The sequence below is a fragment of the Balaenoptera ricei genome, chromosome 9, assembly GCF_028023285.1.
Source record: "Balaenoptera ricei isolate mBalRic1 chromosome 9, mBalRic1.hap2, whole genome shotgun sequence".
Classification (NCBI taxonomy): domain Eukaryota; kingdom Metazoa; phylum Chordata; class Mammalia; order Artiodactyla; family Balaenopteridae; genus Balaenoptera; species Balaenoptera ricei.
This window is the reverse complement of record NC_082647.1, coordinates 77,163,386-77,191,030: the sequence shown is the minus strand read 5'-3', so window position 1 is coordinate 77,191,030 and position 27,645 is coordinate 77,163,386. Positions and strand designations below refer to the sequence as shown.

The following is a 27,645-nucleotide window of genomic DNA, read 5'->3' as shown; positions in this document are numbered from 1 at the left end:
CAGTTCATTTTCCAATTTTGTCAATTATCCCAATAATGACCTTTATAAAAATGAATGGTAGCTGTATTGTTTATTTTTTTTATTTTTTATTTCTTAAAAATTTCTTTATTTTATTTTATTTATTTTATTTTTGGCTGCGTTGGGTCTTCGTTGCTGTGCACGGGCTTTCTCTGGTTGGGGCGAGCGGGGGCTACTCTTAGTTGCAGTGTGCAGGCTTCTCATTGTAGTGGGAGCACGGGCTCTAGGCACATGGGCTCAGTAGTTGTGGCTCGCGGGCTCTAGAGTGCAGGCTCAGTAGTTGTGGCGAATGGGCTTAGTTGCTCCGTGGCATGTGGGATCTTCCCGGACCAGGGCTTGAACCCGTGTCCCCTGCATTGGCAGGCAGATTCTTAACCACTGCACCACCACGGAAGCCCTGTATTGTTTCTTTAGACTTTTATTATTTACCTACCTGGTTTAAGTCTTTTCCTCAACTCTATGTTCCAATATTTTGTTTGTAACATCAGTAGCTGAAAATCTGCAGTGAAAAAAGAAAGTTAACTGTCTTATCTTTTCAGACAAGAAAGGGATAACAAGCCTAAAGGAAAGGAGTATATAAAAACTTTAAAACACAAATCAACAAATATTTATTAACTATTACTTTTAAAATATTTCTATTAAGTGCTTTGAGGAATATGAAGAGCACTCCACAAATGTTATCATTAGAGTTACAAAAGTATTTTCACAAAAAAATCTTCATATTTTCCCAGTAAATATACTCTGCTTTAAAAACAATTCTAAACCTGAACATACGGACCCATCTTAGTATCAACAGAAGTTGAACAACCAGATTTTGTGACACTTACAGGAAATTCAGAGACTAAAGTAACATGGTAAAGCTTGACATAAAATATAGAAGAAGGTATAATACTCTGGTATACAGGACTACTGTCTTAGTTTCTTCAACAAGTGAAAGTAGGGTGGGAGAAAAGGTGGCAGGGGAGGTATAACCGTTCTAGAATAAAGGAATCCAACCAAATGAATCCTGGTTTGAAAAAACGAACTTTAAAAAGCCAGTCTGAAAGTAACTAAAGAAATCTGAACGTGGGCTGGATATCAGATAATATATTTAAATTACTGTTGATTTCGTTAGTGAGATGTTATTACGGTTACGTACAAAGTGTCTTTTTTAAAGAGGTTCAAACTGACATATTAAGGGCTGAAATGTTATGATAGCTGTAGTTTATAATAGTCCAGAAAAAATATATTATAATGTTAATGATCTGTTAAATCTAGGTGTTATTTCACTCTTCTGAATTTTTCTGTCTATGGGAAAATTCGCACAATAAATTTTTTTTTTAATTCCTGAAATGTATGTAGAACCTTCAAATCTAAGCACCTACTTCTAACATTTATTTGAACACAGGTCTTTTAAGTGGAAAAATAACACACATATGCTACAATACAGGTATATGCCTCCTCCAGAAAGGTAAGAAGACCTACAGTGCTTTATTTTGGCACCATCCTAGCAAAGTTGGCAACCTGAATATTCTCACCTTAAATTAAGGCTAGAAAAATTGACATATTTCTAGCAATTATTTAGGATGTAAGGGGAAAAATCCAAAAATTAGATGTAACTTTTTAGAACCAAAAATTAAGGTTATTCAACTTTTATTTCTTAACATATACATATTTCAGAAAAATGTCATATCAACAATCTCTGAAGATCATAACATGAATCTACTTATGAGGTCTGAAAAATTAGTCTCCTTTTCAAAATATTGTGGGTCAAATGGATAACATACCCAAAGATTCAGTAGAATATGAAGAAAAAGTGGCAAGTTATATATATAATCTTAGTGGAATGTCTAGAACTCAAAATGTATTCTCCAGTGCTTTAAATTCCCTCCAGTCCAGGGGGACTTCCCTGGTGGTCCAGTGGTTAAGAATCCATCTTGCAATGCAGAGGACGCCAGTTCGATCCCTGGCTGGGGGACTAAGATCCCACAGCTACTGACCCCGTGCACTGCAACTACAGAGCCCACGCACCACAACTAGAAAGAAGCCCGCGCGCCACAACGAAAGATCCCGCATGCCGCGACTAGGACCTGATGCAGCCAAAAAATAAATAAATAAATAAATTCCCTCCAGTCCAATCAACCTACTTCTCTTTTTTCTTTGTATCCACTCTTCTATGTGGCAGGTACCATCCCTTTTTCAGGGAGCACACAGACTAGTGAGAAAGATGACTTTAACATTAATATCTCCTTTAACTTTATGAGTCTTAAACAAATGTTCTACAAGAATAGCTTCCTTGCTCAACTATACAAAATTCTTATACAACTATACAAAATTCCTCTTTTCTATACTTTTTCTGCATTCTGTACTCACTTAATATTAATGATTTGCTATACCTGGCCAAGGTGGACTTCAAATATAAATGGCAAACACTCTTAACATGAATAATCAATGAGCCCCTCTTGGGGGAAGAAAGCTACCTGACGACAAAATCTACTCAATCAAGCGATGAATGGAGATGCTTTAGTAAAAGGATTAGAGCAATATCCAAGTCAGAAAATAGTAAATCAATATATACTTAGTATCATCAGAACTTTAAATTTTTTCCATCAAATGTGTGTTAAATGCTATCTTATTATAGTTTTATGTTCCTTGGTCATTAACGATGCTGAACATCTCTTCATATTATTACCAGTATGTACTGCCTCTTCTGTACTATGTCCGTTCATATCTTTTGTCCATTTTTCTCCTGGGGCATTTACTTCTTTTTATTGGTTTGAGAAATTTTTTATTCTTAGTACAAATTATTTGCAGGCTGTGTGAACTGTCTCTTCTCAGAGTCTATGATTTACCTTTCCACTTTCTTTAAAGCATATTTTAATAAAGTTCGTAATTATTTTTTGTGGTTAAAAAAGAAACACAACATGAAGTCTACCTTCTTAACAAAATTTTAAGTGTACAGTACAGCACTGTTAACTATATGCACATTGTTTTACAGAAGATCTCTAGAACTTTTTCATTTTGCATGACTGAGACTCTATACTCATTAAATAGCAACTCCTTATTTCCCCCTTCTTTTCAGGCCCTGGCAACAACCACCATTCTATGTTCTTCTGCTAAGAGTTTGACTACTTTAGATACCTCTTATGATCAGAATCATGCAGTATTGCTCCTTCTGTGACTGGCTTATTTCGTCCAGCATAATGCCCTCAAAGTTCATCCATGTTGTAGCCTATGACAGGATTTCCTTCTTTTATAAGAAGTATATAATACTCTATTGTATGTATATACCACCTTTTCATTATCCATTCATCCACTGATGGACATTTACATTGTTTCCATTTCTTGAATTACGCATATTGCTACAATGAATATGGGAATACAAATATCTCTTTGAGATCCTGATTTCAATTCTTTTGGATAAATATCCAAAAGAGGGATTGCTAGATCACATAGTTGTTCTATTTTAAGTTTTCTGAGGAATCTCCACACTGTTTTCCATAGTACACCATTTTACATTCTTACCAACAATGCACAACGTTCTGATTTCTCCGCATCCTCACTAGCACTTGTTATTTTGTTTTGTTTTTTAATAATGGCCATCATAACAAGTGAAGTGACAACCTTGTGATTTTGATTTCATTTGCTTGATGATTAGTGATGCTCGGTGTCTTTTCATATTCCTGTTGGCCATTTGTACATCTTCTTTGGGGAAATGTCTATTAAGGTCTTTTATCCATTTTTAAATCAGATTATTTGTTTCTTTGTTGTTGTGTTGTAGGTGCTCCTTATATATTTAGAATGCTAATCCCTTATTTGATATATTGTTTGTATATATTTTTCTCCCATCCCATAGACTGTCTTTTCACTCTATTGTTTACTTCCTTTGGTGTATAGAAGCTTTTCAGTTTGATACAGTCCCACCTGTCTTTTGTTTTTATTGCTGTGCTTTTGGTGTCACAGCCAAGAAATCATTGCCAAGATAAATGCTATGAGGCTATTCCCCGTATTCTTCTAGGATTTTTTTAAATTGCGGGTCTTATATTTAAGTCTTTAATACATTTTGAGTTGATTTTGTATATGGTATAAGGGTCAAAATTCTTAATGTAGCCAAATTTACTGGCCTTTTCCCTTTTTTTAAAAAAATAAATTTATTTATATTTGTTTATTTATTTATTTATTTATTGGCTGTGTTGGGACTTCGTTGCTGTGTGCAGGCTTTCTCTAGTTGTGGCGAGCAGGGGCTACTCTTCATTGCGGTGCACGGGCTTCTCACTGCGGCGGCTTCTCTTTGTTGTAGAGCACGGGATCTAAGCGCACGGGCTTCAGTAGTTGTGGCATGTGGGCTCTGAAGTGCAGGCTCAGTAGTTGTGGCGCATGGGCTTAGCTGCTCTGTGGCATGTGGGATCTTCCCGGACCACGGCTTGAACCCGTGTCCCCTGCATTGGCAGGCGGATTCTTAACCACTGCGCCACCAGGGAAGTCCCAGCCTTTTCCTTTATGGCTAACACTTCTTTTGTGTTTTCTTTAAACAATCTTGCCCTACTCAAAAGTCCAAAGATACTCACCCATATTTTCTCCCTAAAAGTTTTAAACTTTTGCTATTGACAAATTTTAAGTCCTTAATCCATAAAGAGAAGTATTTTAATAGTACATGAATTAGTGATCTAATTTCATCTTTTTCCATGTTAAAATAGATAACTACTTTATCCAGCTCCAAGTATTAAATAATCCCTCCTTTCTCCTTTCAACTGACATACTACTTGGTCATAACTAGGTTCCATTCCTGTGTGGAACTGTTTCTAGTCTCTCTATTCTATTGGTCAACTTATCTATCCTTAAACTGTACCACACTGTATTATTATTGTGTCCTAATACGTCCTCATATTTGGTAGGGCCAGTCTACCCTCCCTGTTCTTCTTCAGAAGTGTCATGATTATTCTTGGCCCTATGGTCCTTCATGTAAGTTTAAAAATCATCTTACCATTTTCCTTGAAAAACCTCTTTGGGATTTTGATTTGAACTGAATTGAATCTACAGATAAAACTGGAGAGAATCATTATTATTGATTTAATATCTTTCTTCTTTTTAAGATAGGCTTTGTAGGGCTAAAAATTCCCTTCCAAGCACTGTTTACATTGCACCTCACAAATCTGGATATACTGTGTTGTCATTTTCATTCTGTTCAAAATATTTTCTAACTCTCTGGTGTTTCTTATACCATACTTATTGGGTTTTGGTATCAAGGCTATGCTAATCTCATAAAATTAGGTGGAGAATCAATTACTGAGCCTGCGCGTCTGGAGCCTGTGCTCCGCAACAAGAGAGGCCGTGATAGTGAGAGGCCCACGCACCGCGATGAAGAGTGGCCCCCACTTGCCACAACTAGAAGAAAGCCCTCGCACAAAAACGAAGACCCAACACAGCCAAAAATAAATAAATAAATAAATTTTAAAAAAAAGAAAAAAAATTAGGTGGAGAATATTTTCTTTTAGAAGAGTCTGTAAGGTTGGGATTATTTGATCCTTAAATATTTGATAGAATATAACTGTGAATTATAATTGTATCTGTGAATTTCATTTTGTGTTTTCAAAATATGCATAATTTTATTATTTGTTAAACAGATACTCAGAAAAATTCATGCATTTTTTTGGTGATGAAAATGCTATGATTATTTTGTATATAAACAATCACCAACCTTACCACAAAAATGTAATAACATCTACTAAACCAAAGAAGAAGAGAAATCCTCATTGAGTTTTATAATTTTTGTGTGACATTATCAAGCATACCAACCTACACATAATGAGAGTCCCAGAAGGAGAGGATAGAAAGGGACAGAAAGAATACAAGCCAAAAACTTCCCAACTTTGATTAATAGGGGAGGGGGGGGAGGAGAAAAAGAAACTATACATCCAAGAGGCTCAACAAATTCCTGGTAGGATAAACTGAAAGAAAGCCACACTGAGAACATTATAATCAAACTGCCAAAAGCCAAAAAAATGAGAATTCTGAAAGCAGCGAGAGGAGCAATTCATTATATTAAAAGGATCTTCAATGATTAAAAAGCTGATTTCATATCAAAAACCATGGAGACCAGAAGGCAGTGGAATAACATTTTCAAGCAGTGAACAAAAAAGACTGTTAACGGAGAATTCTACATCTAGCAAAATTATCCTCCAAAATTGAGAAAAAAATTAAGATATTCCCAGATAAACAAAATCAGATAGAAGTTGTCACTAGTGATCTTGTCCTACAAGAAATACTAGGAGGAATCCAGTCAGGCTAAAATGAAATGAAACACACCACTAGATAGTAACTGGAATTCATATGATGAAACAAAGAGCACTGGCAAAGGTAACAACATAGATGAATACAAAAGAAAACTGGATAAAGCAATAAAATAAATCTTTGTTGATACGCATTCAATATATAAAGATGTAATTCGTATGACAACAATAGCACAAAGGAAGGGAGAAGAGAATGGAGCCATATACTGTTGAAGTTAAAATGATACTAATCTGAACCAGACTGTTATAAATTAAAATACTAATTATAATTCCCTAGGCAACCACTAAGAAAATACCTCAAAAAAATATAATAGAAGAGACAAGGAAACTAAAATGGTATATGAGAAAGTATCTATTTAAAACAAGTGAAGGCAGCAATGAAGGAAGAATGTGACTAAACAAATGTATAGAAACAAATAGAAAAATGGCAGACATAAATTCTTTTAAACGTAAAATGGATTAAACAATCCAAAAAAGGGCAAAGATGGGCAGAATTTTTTTAAAAAATCAAACTATACCCTATCTATAAGAGACCTATTTTATATTCAAACACAAAAATAGATTGAAAGTAAAAGAATAGCACATAAGTAAAGGCAACTACATACATAAACATAAGAGTCTGCATTAATGGATTTTTGGTTAGTAATTCCTTTTTCCCTTCTAATGACTTAAAATACAATTATATACAACAATAATTAAAAATCTATGTTAATCACTGCCATTTATAACATTACGTTATTTGTAACATACAATGTCATTAACATTGCATATTTGTTAATATATGTTATATGTTTACTATATATATCAACATAACATATACAAATATATTTGTTACATGTTTATAATATACACATTTAAATGCACATTACATATGTGCTTATATTATACATATTGCATACGTTATATACGTTATACATACAACAGTAACAATATGTCATTTATAACAATAACAACATAAAGGGGTTGGGGGAATGGAGTTATACAGGAGTGAAGTTTTTGTATACTATTAAAACCAAGTTGGTATTAATCTGAAATCACTGTTATAAATGTGAATTGTAATCCTCAAGACAACCACTAAAAACATAACTAAAATATATACAGAAAAAATGAGAATGCAATCAAAACAGTACACTAGAACATCTAACACAAAAGAAGGCAGTGACGGAACTGAGTAACAAAAATATATGACATACACAAAACAAAGAGCAAAATGGCAATGCAAGTCTTCTATTTGAATAATTTAATTAAAGATAAATGGATTAAACTCTCTAAGAGACAGAGGCTGGAAGATTAAATATAAAAAGGGATCTAACTATATGCTGTCTATAAGAAACTCATTTTAGTACCAAATACACAAATAGGTTGAAAATAAAACTGTAAAAAGAGATGCTATGAAAATAGTAACCAAAAGAGAGCTAGAGTGACAATACTAATATCAGACAAAATAAATTTTAAGACAAAAATTGTTAAAGTAAACAAAGAAGAATGTTATACAATGATATAAGGGTCAATCTATCAAGATAAAAAAAATTATAAACATATATACACCTAACAACAGAGTCCCAAATTATAGGAAGCAAAAACTGACAGAAGATAGCCCAACAACAGTTGGAAGCTTCAATATATTTCATTTTCAATAATGAACAGAACTAGACAAAAGATAAACAAGGAACTAGAAAACTTAAACAATACTATAAACCAACTAGACCTAACAACACACAGAATACTCCACCAAACAAGAGCAAAATACACATTCTTCTCAGGTGAACATGGATTATTCTCCATGAGAGATCATATGTTAGGGCACAAAAAAAGTTTCAATAAGTTTAAAAAAACTAAAATAATACAAAGCATCTTCTCTGACCACAGTAGAATAAGAAATCAGTAACAAAAGGAAATTTGGAAAATTAAAAAATGTTGAATGAAACAATACACTCTTAAATAACCAATAGGTCAAAGAATCCATTACAAGGTAAGTTAGAAAATACCTTGAAATGAATGAAAATGAAAACACAACATATCAAAACTTAAGGAATGCAACAAAAGCAGTGCTAAGAGGGAAATTTATAGTTTTAAAAGCCTACATTAAAAAATAAGAAAGATCTCTCCAATCAATGACCTAAAATTCTCCCTTATGGAACCCAAAAAAAGAAGAGTTACCTAAACCCAAAGCAAGAAGAGGAAAGAAATATTATAGATTAGAATGTAAATAAACAAAATAGAAGAAAAACCATCGAGAATCAATGAAACCAAAAGTTGCTTCTTTAAAAAGATCACCGGGCTTCCCTGGTGGCGCAGTGGTTGAGAATCTGCCTGCCAATGCAGGGGACACGGGTTCGAGCCCTGGTCTGGGAAGATCCCACATGCCACGGAGCAACTGGGCCCGTGAGCCACAATTACTGAGCCTGCGCGTCTGGAGCCTGTGCTCCGCAACAAGAGAGGCCGCGATGGTGAGAGGCCCGCGCACCGTGATGAAGAGTGGTCCCCACTTGCCGCAACTAGAGAAAGCCCTCGCACAGAAACGAAGACTCAACACAGTCATAAATAAATAAATAAAAGAACGTGAATTTCTTTAAAAAAAAAAAAAAAAAAAAATCACCAAAGTTAACAAACATTTAGTTAAACTGACCAAGAAAAATGAGAAGACTCAAATCAGTAAAATCAGGCATGAAAGTAGAGATATTACCACCAGCTTTACAGAAAAAAAAATTATTATAGGAGAATATTACAAACAAGTATCTGTCAACAAATCATTTAACCTAGATGAAATAAACAAATTCCTAAAAACATACAAAGTACCAAAAGTGACTCAAGAAGAAAGGGAATACTTTCTAACTCATTCTGTAAAACAAATATTACTCCGATTGGGCTTCCCTGGTGGCACAGAGGTTGAGAGTCTGCCTGCCAATGCAGGGGACACGGGTTCGAGCCCTGGTCTGGGAAGATCCCACATGCCACAGAGCGACTAGGCCCGTGAGCCACAATTACTGAGCCTGCGCGTCTGGAGCCTGTGCTGCGCAACAGGAGAGGCCGCGATAGTGAGAGGCCCGAGCACCGCGATGAGGAGTGGCCCCCGCTCGCCGGAACTAGAGAAAGCCTTCCACAGAAACAAAGACCCAACACAGCCAAAAATAAATAAATAAGTAAATAAATTTATTAAAAAAAAAAAAAAATCTTCCACCATCTTGGACCTAGTTGGTTTTAACCAGTTTATGTCGTATCCTCAACGGCTCTGTCATTCTTTAAGAGTTGTGCCCTGCCTGCTTCCCTCCTGTTTCATATGTACATATAAGATACATTAGTCTGTAGTTGTCAAGTGATGTCTTTTTATGGCCACGGAGCGACTAGCCACAATTACTGAGCCTGCGCGTCTGGAGCCTGTGTTCCACAACAAGAGAGGCCGCGATGATGAGAGGCCCACGCACCGCGATGAAGAGTGGCCCCCACTTGCCGCAACTAGAGAAAGCCCTCACACAGAAACGAAGACCCAACACAGCCATAAATTAAAATAAATAAATAAATAAAAATTTAAAAAAAAATATTACTCTCATACCAAAGCCATAAAAAGACATCACTTGAAAACTACAGACTAACGTATCTTATATGTACATATGAAACAGGAGGGAAGCAGGCAGGGCACAACTCTTAAAGAATGACAGAGCCGTTGAGGATACGACATAAACTGGTTAAAACCAACTAGGTCCAAGATGGTGGAAGATTCCACTTCCAATAGACCTTGAGCCTCATCATACGCTCATTGTAATACATTAGCATGCTAAATGACACACCCACGGGTGTCATGACAGTTCCGAGGCTGACCATAAGAGGACAAAAAGTGGGCGGCAGCCCAATTCCTAGAAATCCCCGCCCCTTCCCCGATATAGTTGGAATAATCCTATGAAATTACCTAGCCCATAAAAACTAACCTCCCCATACTTTGGGTCACTCTCACCTTTTGAGACAGACCTCATTCTGTCTATGGAATGTGTATCTCTCTAAATAAATCCACTTCTTATCTACAACTTTGTCTCTCACTGAAGTCTTTCTGCAACGAGACAAAGAACCTGAGCTTCATTAAGTCCTGAGACCAGGTGTGCGATCTCAATTAGAAGACAGTGGGTTCGAGTCCCAATCTGAGTTTTGGCTGAGTAGAAGTCTCAGCCTGTGGGTTCAAGTTCCAATCTGAGTTTTGGCTGGGTTCGAATCCCATCTGAGTTGTGCAGTTTCATATAGATGCAAAAGTTCTCCACAAAATACTAGTAAGCCAAATCCAGCCTTATATTAAAACAATTTACACCATGATCAAGTTGGATTTAACCCCAAACATGCAAAGGTGGTTCAACTTATGAAAATCAATCAATGGAATTCACCATACTAATTAGATAAACAGAACCATATCATGAACTGTTAATACAGTAAAAATTGAAAAAAAAAATCCAACATCTTTTCATGATACAAACACTCAACAATGTAGGAAAAGAAGGGAATTTCATCAACATGATAAAGGGCACCTATGAAAACCCACATATAACATCATACTTAATGGAGAAAGACTGAAAGCTTTCCCCCTAACATCAGGAAAAAGACAAAGACGTCTGCTTTCTTGCTAATCATGGAAGTTCTAGCTACAGCAATTAAGCAATAAGAACAAACAAAGGCATCCAGATTTGAAAGAAAGAAGTAAAACTATCTCTATTCACAGATGACAAGATTTTATATCTTGAAAATTCCTAAGAATCCACCAAAAAAACCTATCAGAGCTAATAAATAAATTCAGCAAACAAAATCAGCATATAATAATCAATTGTAATTCTATATAGCAATTAACAATCTGAAAATTAAACTAAGAAAACAATTCCAGTTAGAAAAGCACCTGAGCATAACTTTATAGTTATGCCTTCTGGCCTCCTGTATCTGAGGTTCCTTGGATTCAAACAACTGCAGACCATGTAGTACTGCAGTACATATTTAATGAAAAAAAAAATCCACATATAAATGGACCTGCACAGTTCAAACGTGTGTACAGTGAAAATTACGGAACACTGCTGAAATAAACTAAAGCGGACCTAAGTAAGTGGGAAAACATCCTGTGTTCATGGATAGTAACCCATAATACTGTTAAGATGGCAATACTATACAAATTCAATGCAATCACTCTCAAAATTCCAACTGCTCTTTTGTAGAAATGAATAAGCTGAACCTAAAATTCATATGAAATTTCAAGAGACCCTTTCAATAACCAAAACAATCCTGAAAAAGGAGCACAAATTTAGAGGACTCAGACTTCCCAATTTCAAAACTTACTAAAAGGCTACAGTAATCAAAGCAGTGTGGAACTAGCTTAAGGATAAACATATAGATCACGGAATAGAACTGATAGTCCCAAAACAACCTCATACATCTATGGTCAACTGATTTTCAACAGTCTTTTCAAGAAATGGTGCTGGGACAAATGGATACCCACATGCAAAAGAATGAAGTTGGACCCTTAGCTCACACAATATACACAAATTAACTTAAAATGGGTCAAAGACCTAAGCTAAAACTACAAAACTCTTAGAAGATAAGATGAAGTAAAGCCAAATGACCTTGGATTTGGCAATAGGTTCCTAAATATGACACTAAAAGTACAAGAAACAAAAGAAAAACATAAAATTGAATTTTATCAAAATTAAAACTTTTTTGTATCACAGGACACTGCCAAAAAAGTGAAGACAAGCCACAGGATTGGAGAAAATTTTTGCACATCTCTCTGATAAGAGTCTACTATACAAAATCTTTAAGAACACTTACAACTCCACAACAAAAAGCCAAGAGCCCAATTAAAAAATGGGCATGGGGCTTCCCTGGTGGCGGTGGTTGACAATCTGCCTGCCAATGCAGGGGACACGGGTTCGAGCCCTGGTCTGGGAGGATCCCACATGCCGTGGAGCGACTAGGCCCGTGTGCCACAACTGCTGAGCCTGCGCGTCTGGAGCCTGTGCTCCGCAACGAGAGAGGCCTCCATAGTGAGAGGCCCGCGCACCGCGATGAAGAGTGGCCCCCACTTGCCGCAACTGGAGAGAGCCCTCGCACAGAGACAAAGACCCAACACAGCCATAAATTAATTAATTAATTAATTTTAAAAAAAAATAGTAAGGTTATGATGCTGGTATATAGTATTAAAAAAAAAAAATGGGCAAAGGACCTGAAAAGACACTTATTCAAAGAAGATATACTAATGGCCAAGTAACACATGAAAAGATGCTCAACATCACTGATCATTAGAGAAATGCAAATCAAAACCACGATGAGATACCACTTCACAGCCAGTAGGAAAGCTATAATTTAAAAAAGAAAAAAGGAAATATAACAAGTGTAGATGAGGATGTGGAGAAATAGGCAACCTTTTACACTGCTGGTGGTAATGTACAATGATGCAGCCACTGTGGAAAAGCTTGGCAGTTCCTGAAAATGTTAAACTTTAATTATCATATGACCCAGAAATTCCTAGGTATATACACAAGAGAACTGAAAAACAGAGTCTAACAAAAACTTGTACACAAATGTTCACAGTGTTATTCATAACAGCCAAAAGTAGAAATAACCCAAATGTTCAACTGACGAATGGATAAATAAAATGTAGTATAACCCTACCAGGGAATTTAATTTTATTCAGCCATAAAAAAAAGACTGAAGTATTGATACATGCTACAATGTGGATGAACCTTGAAAACATTATGCTAAATGAAAGAAGCCAGGCATAAAAAACACTTATTTTATTATGCCATTTATATCAATACGAAATGTCCATAACTGGCAAATCCATAGAAACAGAAAGCAGATTAGTAGTTGCCACAAGTTGGGGGGAGGGGGGAATAAGGAATGACTGCCTAATGAGTACCGGGTTTCTTTTTGAGGTATTGAAAATGTCTGGAATTATATGGTGGTGATCATTGCACAACACTGTGAATACACTGAAAGTCACTGAACTATACACTTCAAGATAGTTTAAATGAATTTTATGTTAGGGAATTTCATCTCAATTTTTAAAAAAACTACATGAGATAACCAGTTCACACCCAGTGAGTGACAAGGATGTTTAACAACTGGGACTCTCCTACATTGCTGCAAGGAACAGTTACTAAAAACGTCTGTACTTTCTCATCATGTTAAATATTCAGTAAACATATGATCTATCAATTCCAAGAAAAATAAAAGCCTATGTCCACAAAAAGACCTATATACAAATGTTCATAGCAGCATTATTCATAATAGCCCCAAATTAGAAATAACCCAAATATCCATCAAGAGGGGATGGATAAACTGTGGTATATTCACAGAATGGAATACTACTCAACAATAAAAGGGAATGGACTACTGATACATGTAGCAACATGGATGAATCATGAAAATATGTTATGCAAAATAATGAAGATGCAAAGCATATAAATTATATGATTCCATTTATAGGAAGTTGAAATACAGGAAAAATTATTTATGATATTAGAAATCAGAAGAGTGGTTACCACTGATGGGAGAAGGGAGATTGGAACAAGGAGTGAAATAACTTTCTGTGGTGACAGAAATGTTCTTTATTTTGATGGGGGGGTGGTAATTACATGGATATACATATTTGTTAGAACTCATCAATCTGTATGCTTAAAATGGGTGCACTTTATTGTATGTGGATTATAAAACATATTAGAAAATTTTAAGACTTACATGATGAGACTTCAATGGGAGTCTTAAAGTAAACAAGTCTCACTGGGCCTAGCCCATTGTAGGTGCTCAATCAATATAAAGGAAAGAAAAAAGTGGGCTAGGAAGGTAGATTGTTTTATAACCATGGCTGGGAGTTCCCTCGTGGTGCAGTGGTTAAGAATCCGCCTGCCAATGCAGGGGAAACGGATTTGATCCCTGGTCCGAGAAGATCCCACATGCCGTGGAACAACTAAGCCCGTGCACCACAACTACTGAGCCTGCACTCTAGAGCCCACAAGCCACAACTGCTGAGCCCACGTGCTGCAACTACTGAAGCCCACGCGCCTAGAGCCTGTGCTCTGCAACGAGAAGCCACCGCAAGAAGAAGCCCGTGCACTGAAGAGTAGCCCCCGCTCGCCGCAACTAGAGAAAGCCCACACACAGCAATGAAGACCCAGAAAAGCCATAAAAAAAAAATTGCCAAATATGTATTGTGTAATATCCTAAAGGAATTTACAATCTAGTTCAGGATGTAATACAACCTCTGAACCAACTCATTATCCTTAACAGCTCCGACAGGTACCACAGCAGCCTCTGAATTATACTGTCTCAACGTGATTCACTCTCAAATTTTGAATTTTCCTGTCTTGCTTATTCTCCATTTTTGACCCTTCACTTAGGTTATGTTCAGGGACTTGATATGCTGAATTTTCCTTGGCTTCCCAGCCCAGCCTCACCTGAGACACGGACTTCAGCGCCACAGCCACTAACCAACTCTATCCCTTCATACGCTTAGCTTGCAAAACTAAGAACTAAATCTCAGAAAAACCTTAGGCCCTCCAATTCACCAGGGTAATGAGACTCTAAAATACGAAAATTAATTAATAACAATAGCAACAGAACACATTTCAGGAGATAATATATCAATAGCTGGCAAATAAATCAAACTGGACTATTACTGAAGGCCCCAAATGAGCAGGAGATAAAGGCTGAGTCTAAGTCAGGCTTGCTATGAAAAGGAAAGAGGAACAACTGTGAGCCAGGTGGAGAGGCTTAAGGAAAAGAAATAAGAAAGGAAAAAGGTACTGCAGAAGAATGAATAAATCCATTTGTCTAGACTCTAGAATAAGAATTATATTTGTATATTCATGAGGTAGTCTGAAAAAGCAAATTAAGGCCTCATTTGATAATTACAAAAAGTTGTGGGGTAGACAGAGCACATATTATTTGCATTTACAGATGAGGAAATTGTAGTATGGCAAGGTTAGTATTTGCCCAAGGTCATGAAACTACCTAGGAATAGAGCCAGTACAGAATGAAATTCATTTTCTCTTTATTCACAGTCAAACGTTCGTTTACTTAGACCATGATTCTACTCAATGTTTTCCAACTTTGCTTAATAGAATTCTTTAACCAACTTTTCACAAGTAACGCTGCCCCCATTTATTTCTTCTTGCATGTATACCTTTCACCTGAAGCACATCTCAAGACATACTTTAAATAAATCTTATTCTTTGACCAACAGCCCTGATTATTTGCATGATAGTAAGGAGGTTTCTATGTTTACAGGCCATAGATATATGACCACACCCTTCTTCTGGTGGCTACTACAAGATTTGAGTTCCAATAATAATTTTTTTAAATTGTCCTTGGGTTACAGATCGGAAAATTTCTAACACTGTCCAGCAAAACAAACTTTCTGCTTATTCACAGCTTGACATTATTTCCTGCAGTGCAGTCAAGGGTGTTTCTAAAAGCCTAGGGTGCCACCATGTTACTGTCCTTCCTCATTATAGTAAATAAGAAAGGTACCTCATCTTTCACTGGAACATAAAATGGGCTTCCTGTTTTTACTTTCTTCAACAGAAACCTATCTTTCCCATATCCCCTAAACCTTCCAAAGACCCTATCTTCCCTTCCTATCATGATAATTTCCTACACTGACAAATTTTTTCCAAGAGTATAGTCAACCCATCTCCACTTCAAGCCCATCATTTTTATCTAGTACTCACCTTAGCCATCGCCTGAAATTCTAAGGAACCAATGACATCTTAAACACCAGAATTGAAGGCCTAGTTGTCAAGTCTTAGCCTTTTGGAAGGTTTGAAGATGGAGAGAGGCTGATATAGAGTTCACCAGGATGACAGCACTTACTCAGCTCTTACTCTGCGCCAGGCACCGTACTAATTAAGCTTCCAAGAATGTTCCAATTAATTCTCACAACATCTGAGAAGTGTTTATTACCTCCATTTTCAGATACTAAAATTTAGGACCAAAATTACCCAAAACCATACAGTTAGTGAAGCCTGCACGATCCCAAAGTTTGTAATTCTGGGACATTTGAAGATTAGTTCCCAGTTCTCTTCCTAACTCTGTGGCCTTTTCTCCGTCTCCTTCACCAGTTCATCATCCTCCGCTCATCACTAGTTCTCTTATTTCACATGCTCTCCTGGGCAATTTCCATTTCCTCCCGTGGCTTTAGCTACCTTCTGTACTAGTGTTTCTCAATCTTTTAAAACTTTTTATAAACATAAAAATCATGTGCTCTTTTGGTAGCTTACATTTTGAAAACAGATTGTTTTTCCCAAATAGAAATTCTAGTGTTGTTCAAACTACACCTCCTCCTGCCTTTTAAGATCTGATAACCTCTTAGGCATCACCCCATGACTGAGAATCAGCAATTGGTCTGTATGACATCTCTCAAATCAGTCTTCCCTCTCCTGACCATCCCCACTCTCTCCCAGACATCTCTCCTGAATTACAAATATTACGAGGTGTCTAATAAAAAGAGATCCATTATCGTCTCCCCAGGCCCTTCAAACTAAGACCATCCACAGCAAAACTCATTTCCCTTAGCAAACATGAACCACCTCTTTGCGTTCTCCATTTTGGCTAAAGGAATTACAATCTACCCTTTTCTATACTTTTAAGGTACCTATTTGTGAAACGGCAACATTGGCACTAACTTCCCTTAGCTACTAAGTTAAAAATCAACCATCAAACAACGAGACACTATCGTGGCCAGGAGGGAAGGAATGTGAAGTATGGTACAAGATCTAACGCTTTTACTCCTTACGAAGTTTACAAGAAGAGACACACCAAAATCCATTTTTTGTGTGTGAAGCGTTTTCCCCCTTACCGAACAAAATTAATTTACTTTTCAAAACATTTAAATGTAATCCTTACTACAAATCCCATTTTAGAGATGAAAAAAACTGAGATTCAAAGGGATTAGGTAATTTAACCCAAGTTTTAGAAGCTGGTCGGTGCAAGGTCCAGACCCGAAACCCTAGACTTGAGATTTCAAATTCCCTTTCCTGTTATTGTTGAAATAAACTTCTACACAATAAAATGAAATCAAGGGTGTGCACAACAGAGGTCAACAGAGCAGCGCACGCAAGTACCAGAAAGCACAAGGCACCCTAGACACGCTCTAGGCCGGGGGCCTTCTGGCCCAAGCCTCGCTCCGACGCCGCCCGGCCCCTCTCTCCCCGCTAAGACCTTCTGCGGCCTGCCTCCAGCCGGCCGGGTGACCACGGGAAAACGGCGCTCTGAGAATCGGGGCGCGCTGGGTAGAGGCTGCCGCCGCCAACCCGCCCCACCCCAATCTGCGTCCCGGCTCGGCCGCAGCCGCCGCGCCTCCAGCCGCCGGGACAGCCGAGCCGGGGAGAGCAAGCGTACCTGGTGGAGGAAGCGGCTGGAGGGCAGGCAGTCCCGGCAACCTTAGAAGGCGGGAATGACCTCGGAGGCGAGTTGGTCTGGCTGACGGCGCTAACTGCATTCATTCCGTTTAGCCACCTCGGAGCCACATGGCGGATCTGAGAGCGAGAAGGCGTCACAGTGAGTAGGGCGCAGGGGCGGAGACGCGACCCGTGGGGGCGGGGCGCAGGCGCGAGGAGGCGGGGTGTGAGGGGCCAGATGCGCAGCGCGAGGAGGCGGGCACCAAGGGGCTGGGCACGCGACGCGAGCACGTGGGGCAGAGCGTGAGGCGGGGCGCGCGGCGTGAGAGGGGGCGGGGCGCGCGGCGTGAGAGGGGGCGGGGCGCGCGTATCGGCGCCGCGGCCGCGTGACGCGTTTTCAAATCTTCAACCGCCGCATCCCACTCGTTTGTGCTTTCCCAGTTCCTCCTTGGCGCCCTGGGGCCGAATTCTGCCCCCGGAAACCCGGGGGACAGACGCGGCATCTCTACTGCGTGGGTGTGGTGGCCCGCTGAAGGGGAGCGGCTACCTGCAGGTCAACGGGCCTCGAGGAGCTGTGTTTCCGCGGCCGCCCGGCGCGACACCCTCACCGGACCCAGCATGTAGGTGCCGGGCGGTTGCCATGAACTCCAGAGCCATGAGGATCCACAGCCGAGGACATTTCCAGGGTACGAAGCCCCTCCTCCGGCTGCAGTCCCTTTAATCCTTTCCTTCCCTCCTGGTTCCATAATTGATTCTTAAGAGTTCTCGCGCTGGATCTCTGCTTCTTTTCTCTTCTGACACGTGCATCCTTCTCTGGCCTGAAGGAGGGCTTGCTTCAGGGTTTTGCCTCAGGAAGGGAACGGATCCCGGCCCGGCCCCTGGCGCTCTCCACGCTCCAGCCTCGGCCGCAAATTCCTCGTAGCGCCGTCGGTTATAAAACTAGAAGACAATGCGGGACCCGGGAACCCGCCGGGGCTCCCACAGATGCTGCGACCCTTTGAGGCTGCCGCTTGAGCCTCGATTTAAAAGCAGATGTGCTCGGGGCTTTTCGCTTCCTGATTAAACTGGGTGATTATGGGTGGATTTTTGGTCTTACTCATGAAGTTGAGGGAAAGTGTTTGTATTTCAAACACACCGTTGCTGTTTTCAACATTACAGGCAGAAACAAAAGCAAACTTTCATTTTCAATCTCTTCTATTTGGTAAAGCATTACAGCCTGTAAGTTTTTCTTTTTAACATGTATAGTGTGTGTGGGTATATATTGATATGTATAGTGTGTATATGTGGTCTCCTACTTATGAGCAGATGGAGTTCTTAAAGTTAATTTTTAAGCAGCTGTTTGGATCTGATATGTTTTCAAAGGAAAGAATGAAATGAATGGTGATTTGGTTCTTCAAATGGACCATTTAGTTCTTCTTAATATATACACGGACTCTATGTGAAACTGAACCTTGAGCAGTCAGGAACCTTTGAGGTCTAGGTCATTCTGAGTTAACAGGTTTCTTGCATTGCTAAATGTTCAGCATTTTAAGTACCAGTTGTGAGTGCTCAACAGAATGGCAGACGCTCCATGAGTATTTGTTGAGTAAATACTCCATGCAGTTTACATACTAGGAAAACTCTTTCAAATTGGTTTTACATAGTTCACTGCCTTAATGCATAAAACACGAATAAACACATGAATATTTCCTGCAGAATCAACTATTGACTGTGAACAACAGTCATTTTGCGACATATAGCATCTGTTAAAATAGAGTATTTTGCCTTTATCCTAAGTGATACTACAAAGAAATATATTAAAATGTTAATGACTGCTAAATTAGTAGGATTATAAAGATTTTTCTCTCTGTGATATTATCATATAAACAAATATTTTTAAAACAGTAGAAATTTTCTGTCTGCGTAAAACATGATCTAATTCTAAATTTTTTAAACAATAGGTGGAATCCAAGTCAAAAATGAAAAAAAACGACCGTCTTTGAAATCTCTGAAAACTGATAACAAACCAGAAAAATCCAAATATAAGCCACTCTGGGGTAAAGTATTTTACATTGACTTACCTTCTGTCACCATATCTGAAAAACTGCAAAAGGACATTAAGGATCTGGGAGGGGTAAGTCAAAACCATACACTGTAACAAAAAAGGAAAACTTTCTAATGTGTAATCATTTATAATTTTCCTTTTGGAAAAAAACTTTTATAAGCACAAGGCTTAAAATTTTTATCAGCTGTTTATCGTTAATGAGCAGTCATTTGTTTTAACCTTTTGTAGGCTGACAAAACTTTCAGGTTTCTGTGATTATTAGTCTGGTGTGAAGCTCACAAGTGTGAGAAATGAGACTCCCTTGTCCTGGAGGAACGGCTGATTGCCTTCTCGTTTTAATGTTGGGATGTCCTCCAGATGGCAGGAACTCCTTGATTATGATTATTGGGAAGCTACATAAAAATAAGATGTTATTTACAGAACAAGGAAAACATGTTCAAACCACAAAGAGTTAAAATTTCTCTTGACTGATACCGTGTCAACAGAATGAATGTCATTAAGGGAACGATTTTGGATTATAAATGTGGAAAACGTGCTTCTTTCCTACCTTATACATTGAGTAAATGATTAGGAAATTAGAAAATTTGGGTAAAATTCTAAGATTTTCTTAGGATTAAGGGTAATACTGGGTAAATTTTAGCAAGGTTAAGATTTTGTTAATTTATTTCCTGATTATTCCTGTTTCAAAGATTTCTGCTGCACTTTGAGTTTGTCATGGTTAACATTTTTTGAATAATATGAACAAATCCTGCCATTACTAGAATAGAAATTTGCAGAACAGGTAACAAGTTTTTTGGAATCGTTTATTGATACGATATTTTACTTAATTGTCTTTGAAAAGCTATTCTACTTTTTTGCTATTCATTTTCTTAAAATAAAACATTGTCACACATTTGTCATAGTAGTAGCATGTACCATAATGACCATATGACTGCATTCCTAAAGGTCATGTTTTATAACCTGCCATCATTGAGTAAAGATCCCTTATTTTAAAAATTAAGTACTTAAGTGTCCAGAGAAGTAAGTGACTGACCCAGGGTAGAATCAGCCTAGTACCTGGACTCACATGCTACTGCACCATTCTGTTCCTCTAGTAATCAGTGGCTACAAAGTAGCTATCTGATACGGTTTGAGAGCTTTCTTAAATATGATGGAAAAACTCATTAACCCTTCTAATCTAAATCAGTAATTTTAGATTTGTGTTTTTAGCAGTGGAACCCTTCAAACAAAATCATGTTCAGAAGTCCAATGTGTAAAGCCAATAAAAAGGGAATTGCTGTAGCTGAAACAGCAGTATAGAAGCTAGTGCAGAGACTGCCTGCCCTACCCCCTTTTTCTCTCTCCTCTCATCCCCATAGCAGTTCCTGGAGGCACTTGCAAGAAACAAATTTTGAATTCACTTATGTGTTAGATAATAGCTGAGAGAGAGCTGAAAGTTGGTTTTATACACTTCAAATTTTTATCCTAAAATGGTTTGAAGTAGGTCAATGAAACGAGGAGCATATTAATGTCATAAGTTTCCAAATTTTTCCCCAAAGCTGTGGATTTTCAACTGAATTTGATTTATTGACTTTATTCTTTAATTTCTCCTAAGATTTTTTTTAATCAAATTCTCATCTCCCCCCACACTATCTTTCCAATAATTCATGATGTCATGATTTCTGTCTCTAGCACAGTACTATTTCTATCACTGAAAAAGACTGTTAGAAGATCTCGTATGGGAGCTATAAAGGAACTTTGATTTCCATACACTAAGTTTTAAGATTCAACTTTAAGAAATGTGTAGTTAAATATTGATAGATCTTCCTCGAAAGGACTGTGCTTATTACTTAATTTTTAGGATTACTTAGATCCTTTAACCATTTGTAATTTGTTTTGCCTCAGGTTATTAACAGTGTCGTCTTTTTTTAAACTGTCCATTTTATGCATTTGTTTTCTCTAGTCTGAATGAAAACATCTAAATACACCTTTTATTTGGAGAGTACACTTCTGAAAATTCAACCACTGAGAGCACATCAGTGAAGTGCTGACATGATGGGGGAATATCTCTAATAGTGGCAAGAAAGGTTGCTGTTGCAAAACCAACCATGCTTAGGCCCATATCTAAACAGTGTGGGCTAAAATAAGACAGCTGGAGAAGAAAAGAGATGTAGGGTCAGATACCTTGGCATAGTTCTGTCCTCATGAACTTGAGGACAGAATGACTTGTTTTTGATGTTCAGTGTGACCTTGAGTCATCAGAAAATAAGTTTTGAATTTACTCTTTTAAAGACCTAGATTCCACAGTAGTTAATAAATTAAAGGCCATGATAAAACTAAGTCAACAGTACAGGACACAGTATTAAGTATTTTGGTAGATTCAAAAATGAATCTGATGTCCATCCCACCTCAATTTCTAATCTAAGCAGAGATGGCATTGGTACAATTAATTGTAATATAGAATGTTATGAGGGAAAGATTACTTCCAGCTAAGGAATCTTGGAGGCCATTGTACAGACACAACTTGAACTCAGCTTTGAAGAATGGTTATGATTTGGGCATATGGTAATTCATTCAGAAATTATTCCACCAGTGTCTCCCATATGCTAGCACTATTTTAGATGCTGGGGAATGCAAAAATAAGATATAGTCTAATCCTCTAGGAATTCTCAGTCTATGGGAACATCAGACACCTAAATAAATAAATTACAGTATAGCATTGTCAGTGCTTTAACAGAAGTTATGTAGAAATTGCCATTAGAATACAGAAATGGAAATACTAACTCTGCCTTTTGGATTTATAGCAGCAATAAAATTTGAGCTGAGTCTTGAAAGCCTAGTAGGAATATACCAGGTAAAATGAACAAACTAAATAGAGGAAAGAACATATTTAAAATATAGGTCTGTGTGGTTTGTTTGAGCAACTGCTAATATTAGAGTATGACTTGAGCTTGGGATTTAGATGGGGGATATGGCAAGAAACAGTGTTACACTGGGACCAGATTGTAAAAGATATTTGTTCATTACTAAAGACTTATAACTCAAGGTACAGGAAATGGAAAACCAAGGGAAATGTGTCATATTAGCATAAGGACAAACATATAGACCAATGCAATAGAAGAGAGATCCCAGAAATCCTCTCATATAGTCAGTTGATTTTCAACAGGGGCACCAAGACCATTCAGTGGGGAAAGGATAATCTTTTCAACAACTGATGCTAGGAAAACTGAATATCAACATGCAAAAGAATGAAGTTGTACCCTTAACTGTACATTATGTGCTACAATTAATTAAAAATGGATCAAGATCTAAAATGTAAGAGCTAAAACCCATAGAGGAAAGTATTGGGAAGAATCTTCATGACGTTAGATTTGGCATTGAGTCCTTGACCATGACACCAAAAGCACAGACAACAAATGAAAAAATAGATAAATTGGACTTAATAAAAATGAGAAGATTTTGTGCATCAAAGGACACTATCGAGAGAGTGAAAAGACAGCCCACATAATGAGAGAAAAAAATATTTGCAAATCATACATCTGATAAGGGATTAATATCTAGAATATAAAGAACTCCTACAACTCAACAAAAAACAACCCGATTGAAAAATGAGCAAAGGACTTTAATAGACATTTTTCCAAAGAAGATATATATAGATGGCTAGTAAGCACATGAAAAGGTGTGCAACATCACTAATCACTGGGAAATACAAATCAAAAACAGTGAGACAGACATAGAAAACCAACTTATGGTCACCAAAGGTGGGGGAGGATGTAAATTAGGAGTTAGAGATGAGCAGATAGAAGCTACTACATACAAAATAGGTAAACAAGGTCCTACTGTATAGCATAGGGCACTATATTCCATATCTTGTAATAAACTATAATGGAAAAGAATATGAAAAAGAATATATATGTATGTGTAACTGAATCACTTTGCTGTACACCAGACACTAACACAACATTGTAAATTATATTTCAATTTTAAAAAAACACACAGTGAGGTACCATCTGACATCCGTTAGGATGGCCACTATCAACATAGGTGTTGGTGAGGATGTAGAGAAACTGGAACCCTTGTGAACTGTTGGTGAGACTGTAAAATGGTGCAACTGCTATGGAAAACATTATGTTGTTTCCTCAAAAAATTAAAAATGGAATTACCATATGATCAAGCAATTCCACTTCTGGGTATATACCCAAAAGAATTGAAAGCAGGGTCTTGAAGAGATACTTGTATACCCATGTTCATAGCAGCATTATTCACAATAACCAAAAGGTGGAAACAACCCAGATGTTAATCAGCAGATGAATGGATAAACAAAACATGGTTTAGACATACAATGGAATATTACTCAACCTTGAAAAGGAGTGGAATTCTGATCCATGCTACATCATGAGTGAACCTTGAAAACATTGTGCTAAATGAAATAAACCAGACACAAAAGGACAAATACAGGATTCCACTTATATGAAGTACCTAGAGTTATGAAATCCATAGAAACAGAAAGTAAGGATTAAAAGGGGCTGGCAAGGGACTTCCCTGGTAGCGCAGTGGTTAAGAATCCACCTGCCAATGCAAGGGACACAGGTTCAAGCCCTGGTCTGGGAAGATCCCACGTGCCGCAGAGCAACTAAGCCCGTGCGCCACAACTACTGAGCCTGCACTCTAGAGCCTGTGAGCCACAACTACTGAGCCTGTGTGCCACAACTACTGAAGCCTGTGCACCCTAGGCCCCGGGCTCTGCAACAAGAGAAGCCACCGCAATGAGAAGCCCGTGTACCGCAACAAAGAGTAGCCCCCACTCGCCGCAACTAGAGAAAGCCCGTGCACAGCAACTAAGACCCAATGCAGCCAAAAATAAACAAATAAATAAATTTACTTAAAAAAAAAAAAAGGGGGCTGGCAAGAGGGGAAAATGGGGAGTTATTTTTTAATGGGTACAGGTTCAGCTTAGAATGATGAAAAACTTCTGGAAATGGATAGTGGGGAAGGTTATACAACATTGTGAATATACTTAATGCCACTGAATTGTACACTCAAAAATGGTTTAAATGGTAAATTTTATGTTATGTATTTTATCACAATTTTTTTTTTTTATATGTAGAAAGAGATTTATTCTAAAGAGTTGGCTCACACAGCTGGGGATGCTTGGCAAATTCAAAATCTAATAGGGGAGGCCAGCAGGCTGGAGACTCAGGAAAAACATTCAATTCAAGTCCAAATGCAGTCTGCTGCAGAAATTCCTGCTGCAGAAATTCTGCAGCAGTCTGCTGTAGAAATTCCTCTTTCTCACAAGAGGTCAGCCTTTTGTTCTACTCAAGCCATCAACTAATTGGCTTTCTTTTTTTTTCTTTTTTTTTTTTTAATTTTATTTATTTATTTTTCACACACACACACTGTATTTTATTTTTACAAGAGATAGACTGACACCAAGCATTGTAAATGGATGACCACAACAAAAGCAACGATTGCAATTACCAAACACGAAACACACTCATACTGTGTCATAATATTGACATTCAGTCCAGTAAACCTCCACTGTAACAGCTCCTTTGCAGTGAAAATTGATTTGTATATTCTTTGCCTCTGAGTCCTTGTGGGATTTTTTTTTTTTAATCATTCAAACAGAAAGTCACAAAAATTATAATCATCCTCATCAGTTCACTCAGTCCCATGTAATTAATTTTATTTTTCATCTTGATAATTTTTTTTTTTTTTTTAATGGGTGGGAGATTGGACTTCTCTTGAAAAACTGGAAGCTCTGGCAGTGCTGGGGCCACATATTTACGAAGATGAAAAGAGTATTTGACGTGTAATCGTTCGTTTGTATTCTTGCTGGCCCTTGTAGGCATTTGAGTATGTCATCCTTAGAATATATAAATGTACTTTATTTACTGGTGGATGAAAATGTTACTCAGAAAAAAAGGAAGTAGTGATTTGCATTTAACCAAGGCAGCTGCTGGTCTTAGCAACAAATTGTGCTTAATGCTTAGATGAAATTAACTCGTTACATACTTTGCTTCACTTTTTATTATCTTCATTTATGTTGTGAGACCCTATAGAAATTAGATACAGCTGCTTAAAATAGTTTGAGTCTCTCATTTATGCAAATAGTTAATGATTAATAGTATTTTTTCTACTTAATTTTCCTACCTTTGGATGGCAGTGATTTTCAACACTGACTTATTGACTTTGGTACATGTGTTTATAAATTCAGACATTTAAGCAGTGGTTTTCAAACTAGGGAAATTCTCTTCAAAACAGTCATACACTTTTTTTTTGGGGGGGGGGCTACGTTGGGTCTTCATTGCTGCGTGCGGGCTTCAGTAGTTGCAGCATGCTCAGTAGTTGCGGTACAGGGGCCTGAGAGCCCTCAGGCTTCAGTAGTTGTGGCGCACAGGCTCTAGGGCCCCCAGCATTGGTAGTTGTGGCACTCAGGCTCAGCTGCTCCCCCAGCATTGGTAGTTGTGGCACTCAGGCTCAGCTGCTCCGCGGCATGTGGGATCTTCCCAGAACAGGGATCGAACCCGTGTCCCCTGCATTGGCAGGCAGATTCTTAACCACTGCACCACGAGGGAAGTCTCAGTCATACACTCTTAAAAGTAAGGGTTTCCTACCTTTTAATAGTTTAAGTCTTAAGGAAAAATGTTATAACTTTTTAAGTTTGAATTGTGCTATCCAGTATTGTAGCCATTCGCTACATGTGGCTATTGACATTTAAGTTAATTAAAATTAACACAGTTTAAAATTCAGTTGCTCAGTCACATTAATTACACTTCAGGTACTCAGTAGTCACATGTGGCAGTTGCTGCCATATTGGACAATGCTGATAAAGAACATTTCCATCATTACAGTGAGTTCTATTGGACAGTAGTGCTTTAGAGCATGGATATGAAACAGAATACCTATGTTCACACAACGCTGTAAATCAACTATACTTCAATTAAAAAAAAAAATTAAGGTTAAAAAAAAAAGAGTACCTGTGTTCAAATTCTCTTACTACTGGTGTAACCTCAAGGCAAGTCACTTAACTTCTGTTTTCTTCTCCACAAAATAAGGATAATATTAGTATTATGGGTTGTTATGTGGATTAAACTAATTACGATATATAAACTACATGCTGTTGTTGTGTTATTAGAATTCTCATTGTACTTTCTCAGAACTCTAGGTTCAGAATAATACAGTATAGAAATTTAGAATATTAAAATGCATCAAATTGGCATTTTCTACTGTGTCTAGCATATGAAACAGTTTATGGTTTATATGACTTACTTAAAAATACTTTGTTTTCCTTTAGCGTGTTGAAGAATTTCTCAGCAAAGATATCAGTTATCTTATTTCAAATAAAAAGGAAGCTAAATTTGCACAAACCTTGGGACGAATTTCTCCTGTACCAAGTCCAGAACCTCTATATACTGCAGAAACCACATCACCTCATCCCAGCCATGATGGAAGTTCATTTAAGGCTCCCGATACAGTAAGTCTCTGAAATATGCTTTGAGATTCTGGGAAGGGCTATAGGATTTTATAATTTTCAAGAGTGGGCTGATAGCAGAGTTCACTTAGGTAGAATAATATCTACATTAAGTGTGGCTTTCCAGTTGTTAATAAGGTTGCTGTTGCATATAGAAAGGTGATTTTTCTCCTAATAGTGCTTGTGTAGTCACACACTGATTCCTAAAATGTGCCCTTGCATTTAGTGATGGCTTTTATTTTTAGAGTAATTTACAGCTAAAGAGTGACAGCAGATCATTTTTTAAAGAAGGAATAGAAACCTTCTTTTTGTTTCAGAGCAGGGGTAAGCAAACTATGGCCCATGGGCCAAATCCAGCCTGCCGCCTGTTTTTTACAGCCTGCGAGCTAAGCATGGATTTTACATTTTCAAGTGGTTGGGAAAGAATTCAAAAGAATACTTTGCGACAAGTGGCAATTATGTGAAATTCAAATTTCACTGTCCATAAGTAAAGTT

At 37.7% G+C, this 27,645-nt stretch overlaps 2 protein-coding genes across 5 annotated transcripts in view; one reads left to right on the top strand and one right to left on the bottom strand.

Annotated features, from left to right (window-relative positions):
* Nucleotides 1-17,815, bottom strand: part of SLC25A40 (solute carrier family 25 member 40) — a 43,806-nt gene extending 25,991 nt beyond the window's left edge. For 2 of the 3 annotated variants that reach the window (XM_059933999.1, XM_059934001.1), the window contains exons 1-2: nucleotides 17,652-17,815; nucleotides 452-517 (exon numbers count right to left, since the gene is read on the bottom strand). The gene's annotated coding sequence lies outside the window, so the exon portion shown is untranslated. The remainder of the gene's footprint in view (nucleotides 1-451; nucleotides 518-17,651) is intronic. The other variant, XM_059934000.1, reaches the window with a different exon arrangement.
* A 194-nt stretch (nucleotides 17,816-18,009) lies between these two features.
* Nucleotides 18,010-27,645, top strand: part of DBF4 (DBF4 zinc finger) — a 25,407-nt gene continuing 15,771 nt past the window's right edge. For both annotated transcript variants that reach the window (XM_059932859.1, XM_059932858.1), the window contains exons 1-3: nucleotides 18,010-18,336; nucleotides 19,591-19,763; nucleotides 26,974-27,153. In XM_059932859.1, coding sequence (XP_059788842.1) covers nucleotides 18,291-18,336; nucleotides 19,591-19,763; nucleotides 26,974-27,153 — 399 coding nt within the window. In that variant the 5' untranslated portion in view covers nucleotides 18,010-18,290. The remainder of the gene's footprint in view (nucleotides 18,337-19,590; nucleotides 19,764-26,973; nucleotides 27,154-27,645) is intronic.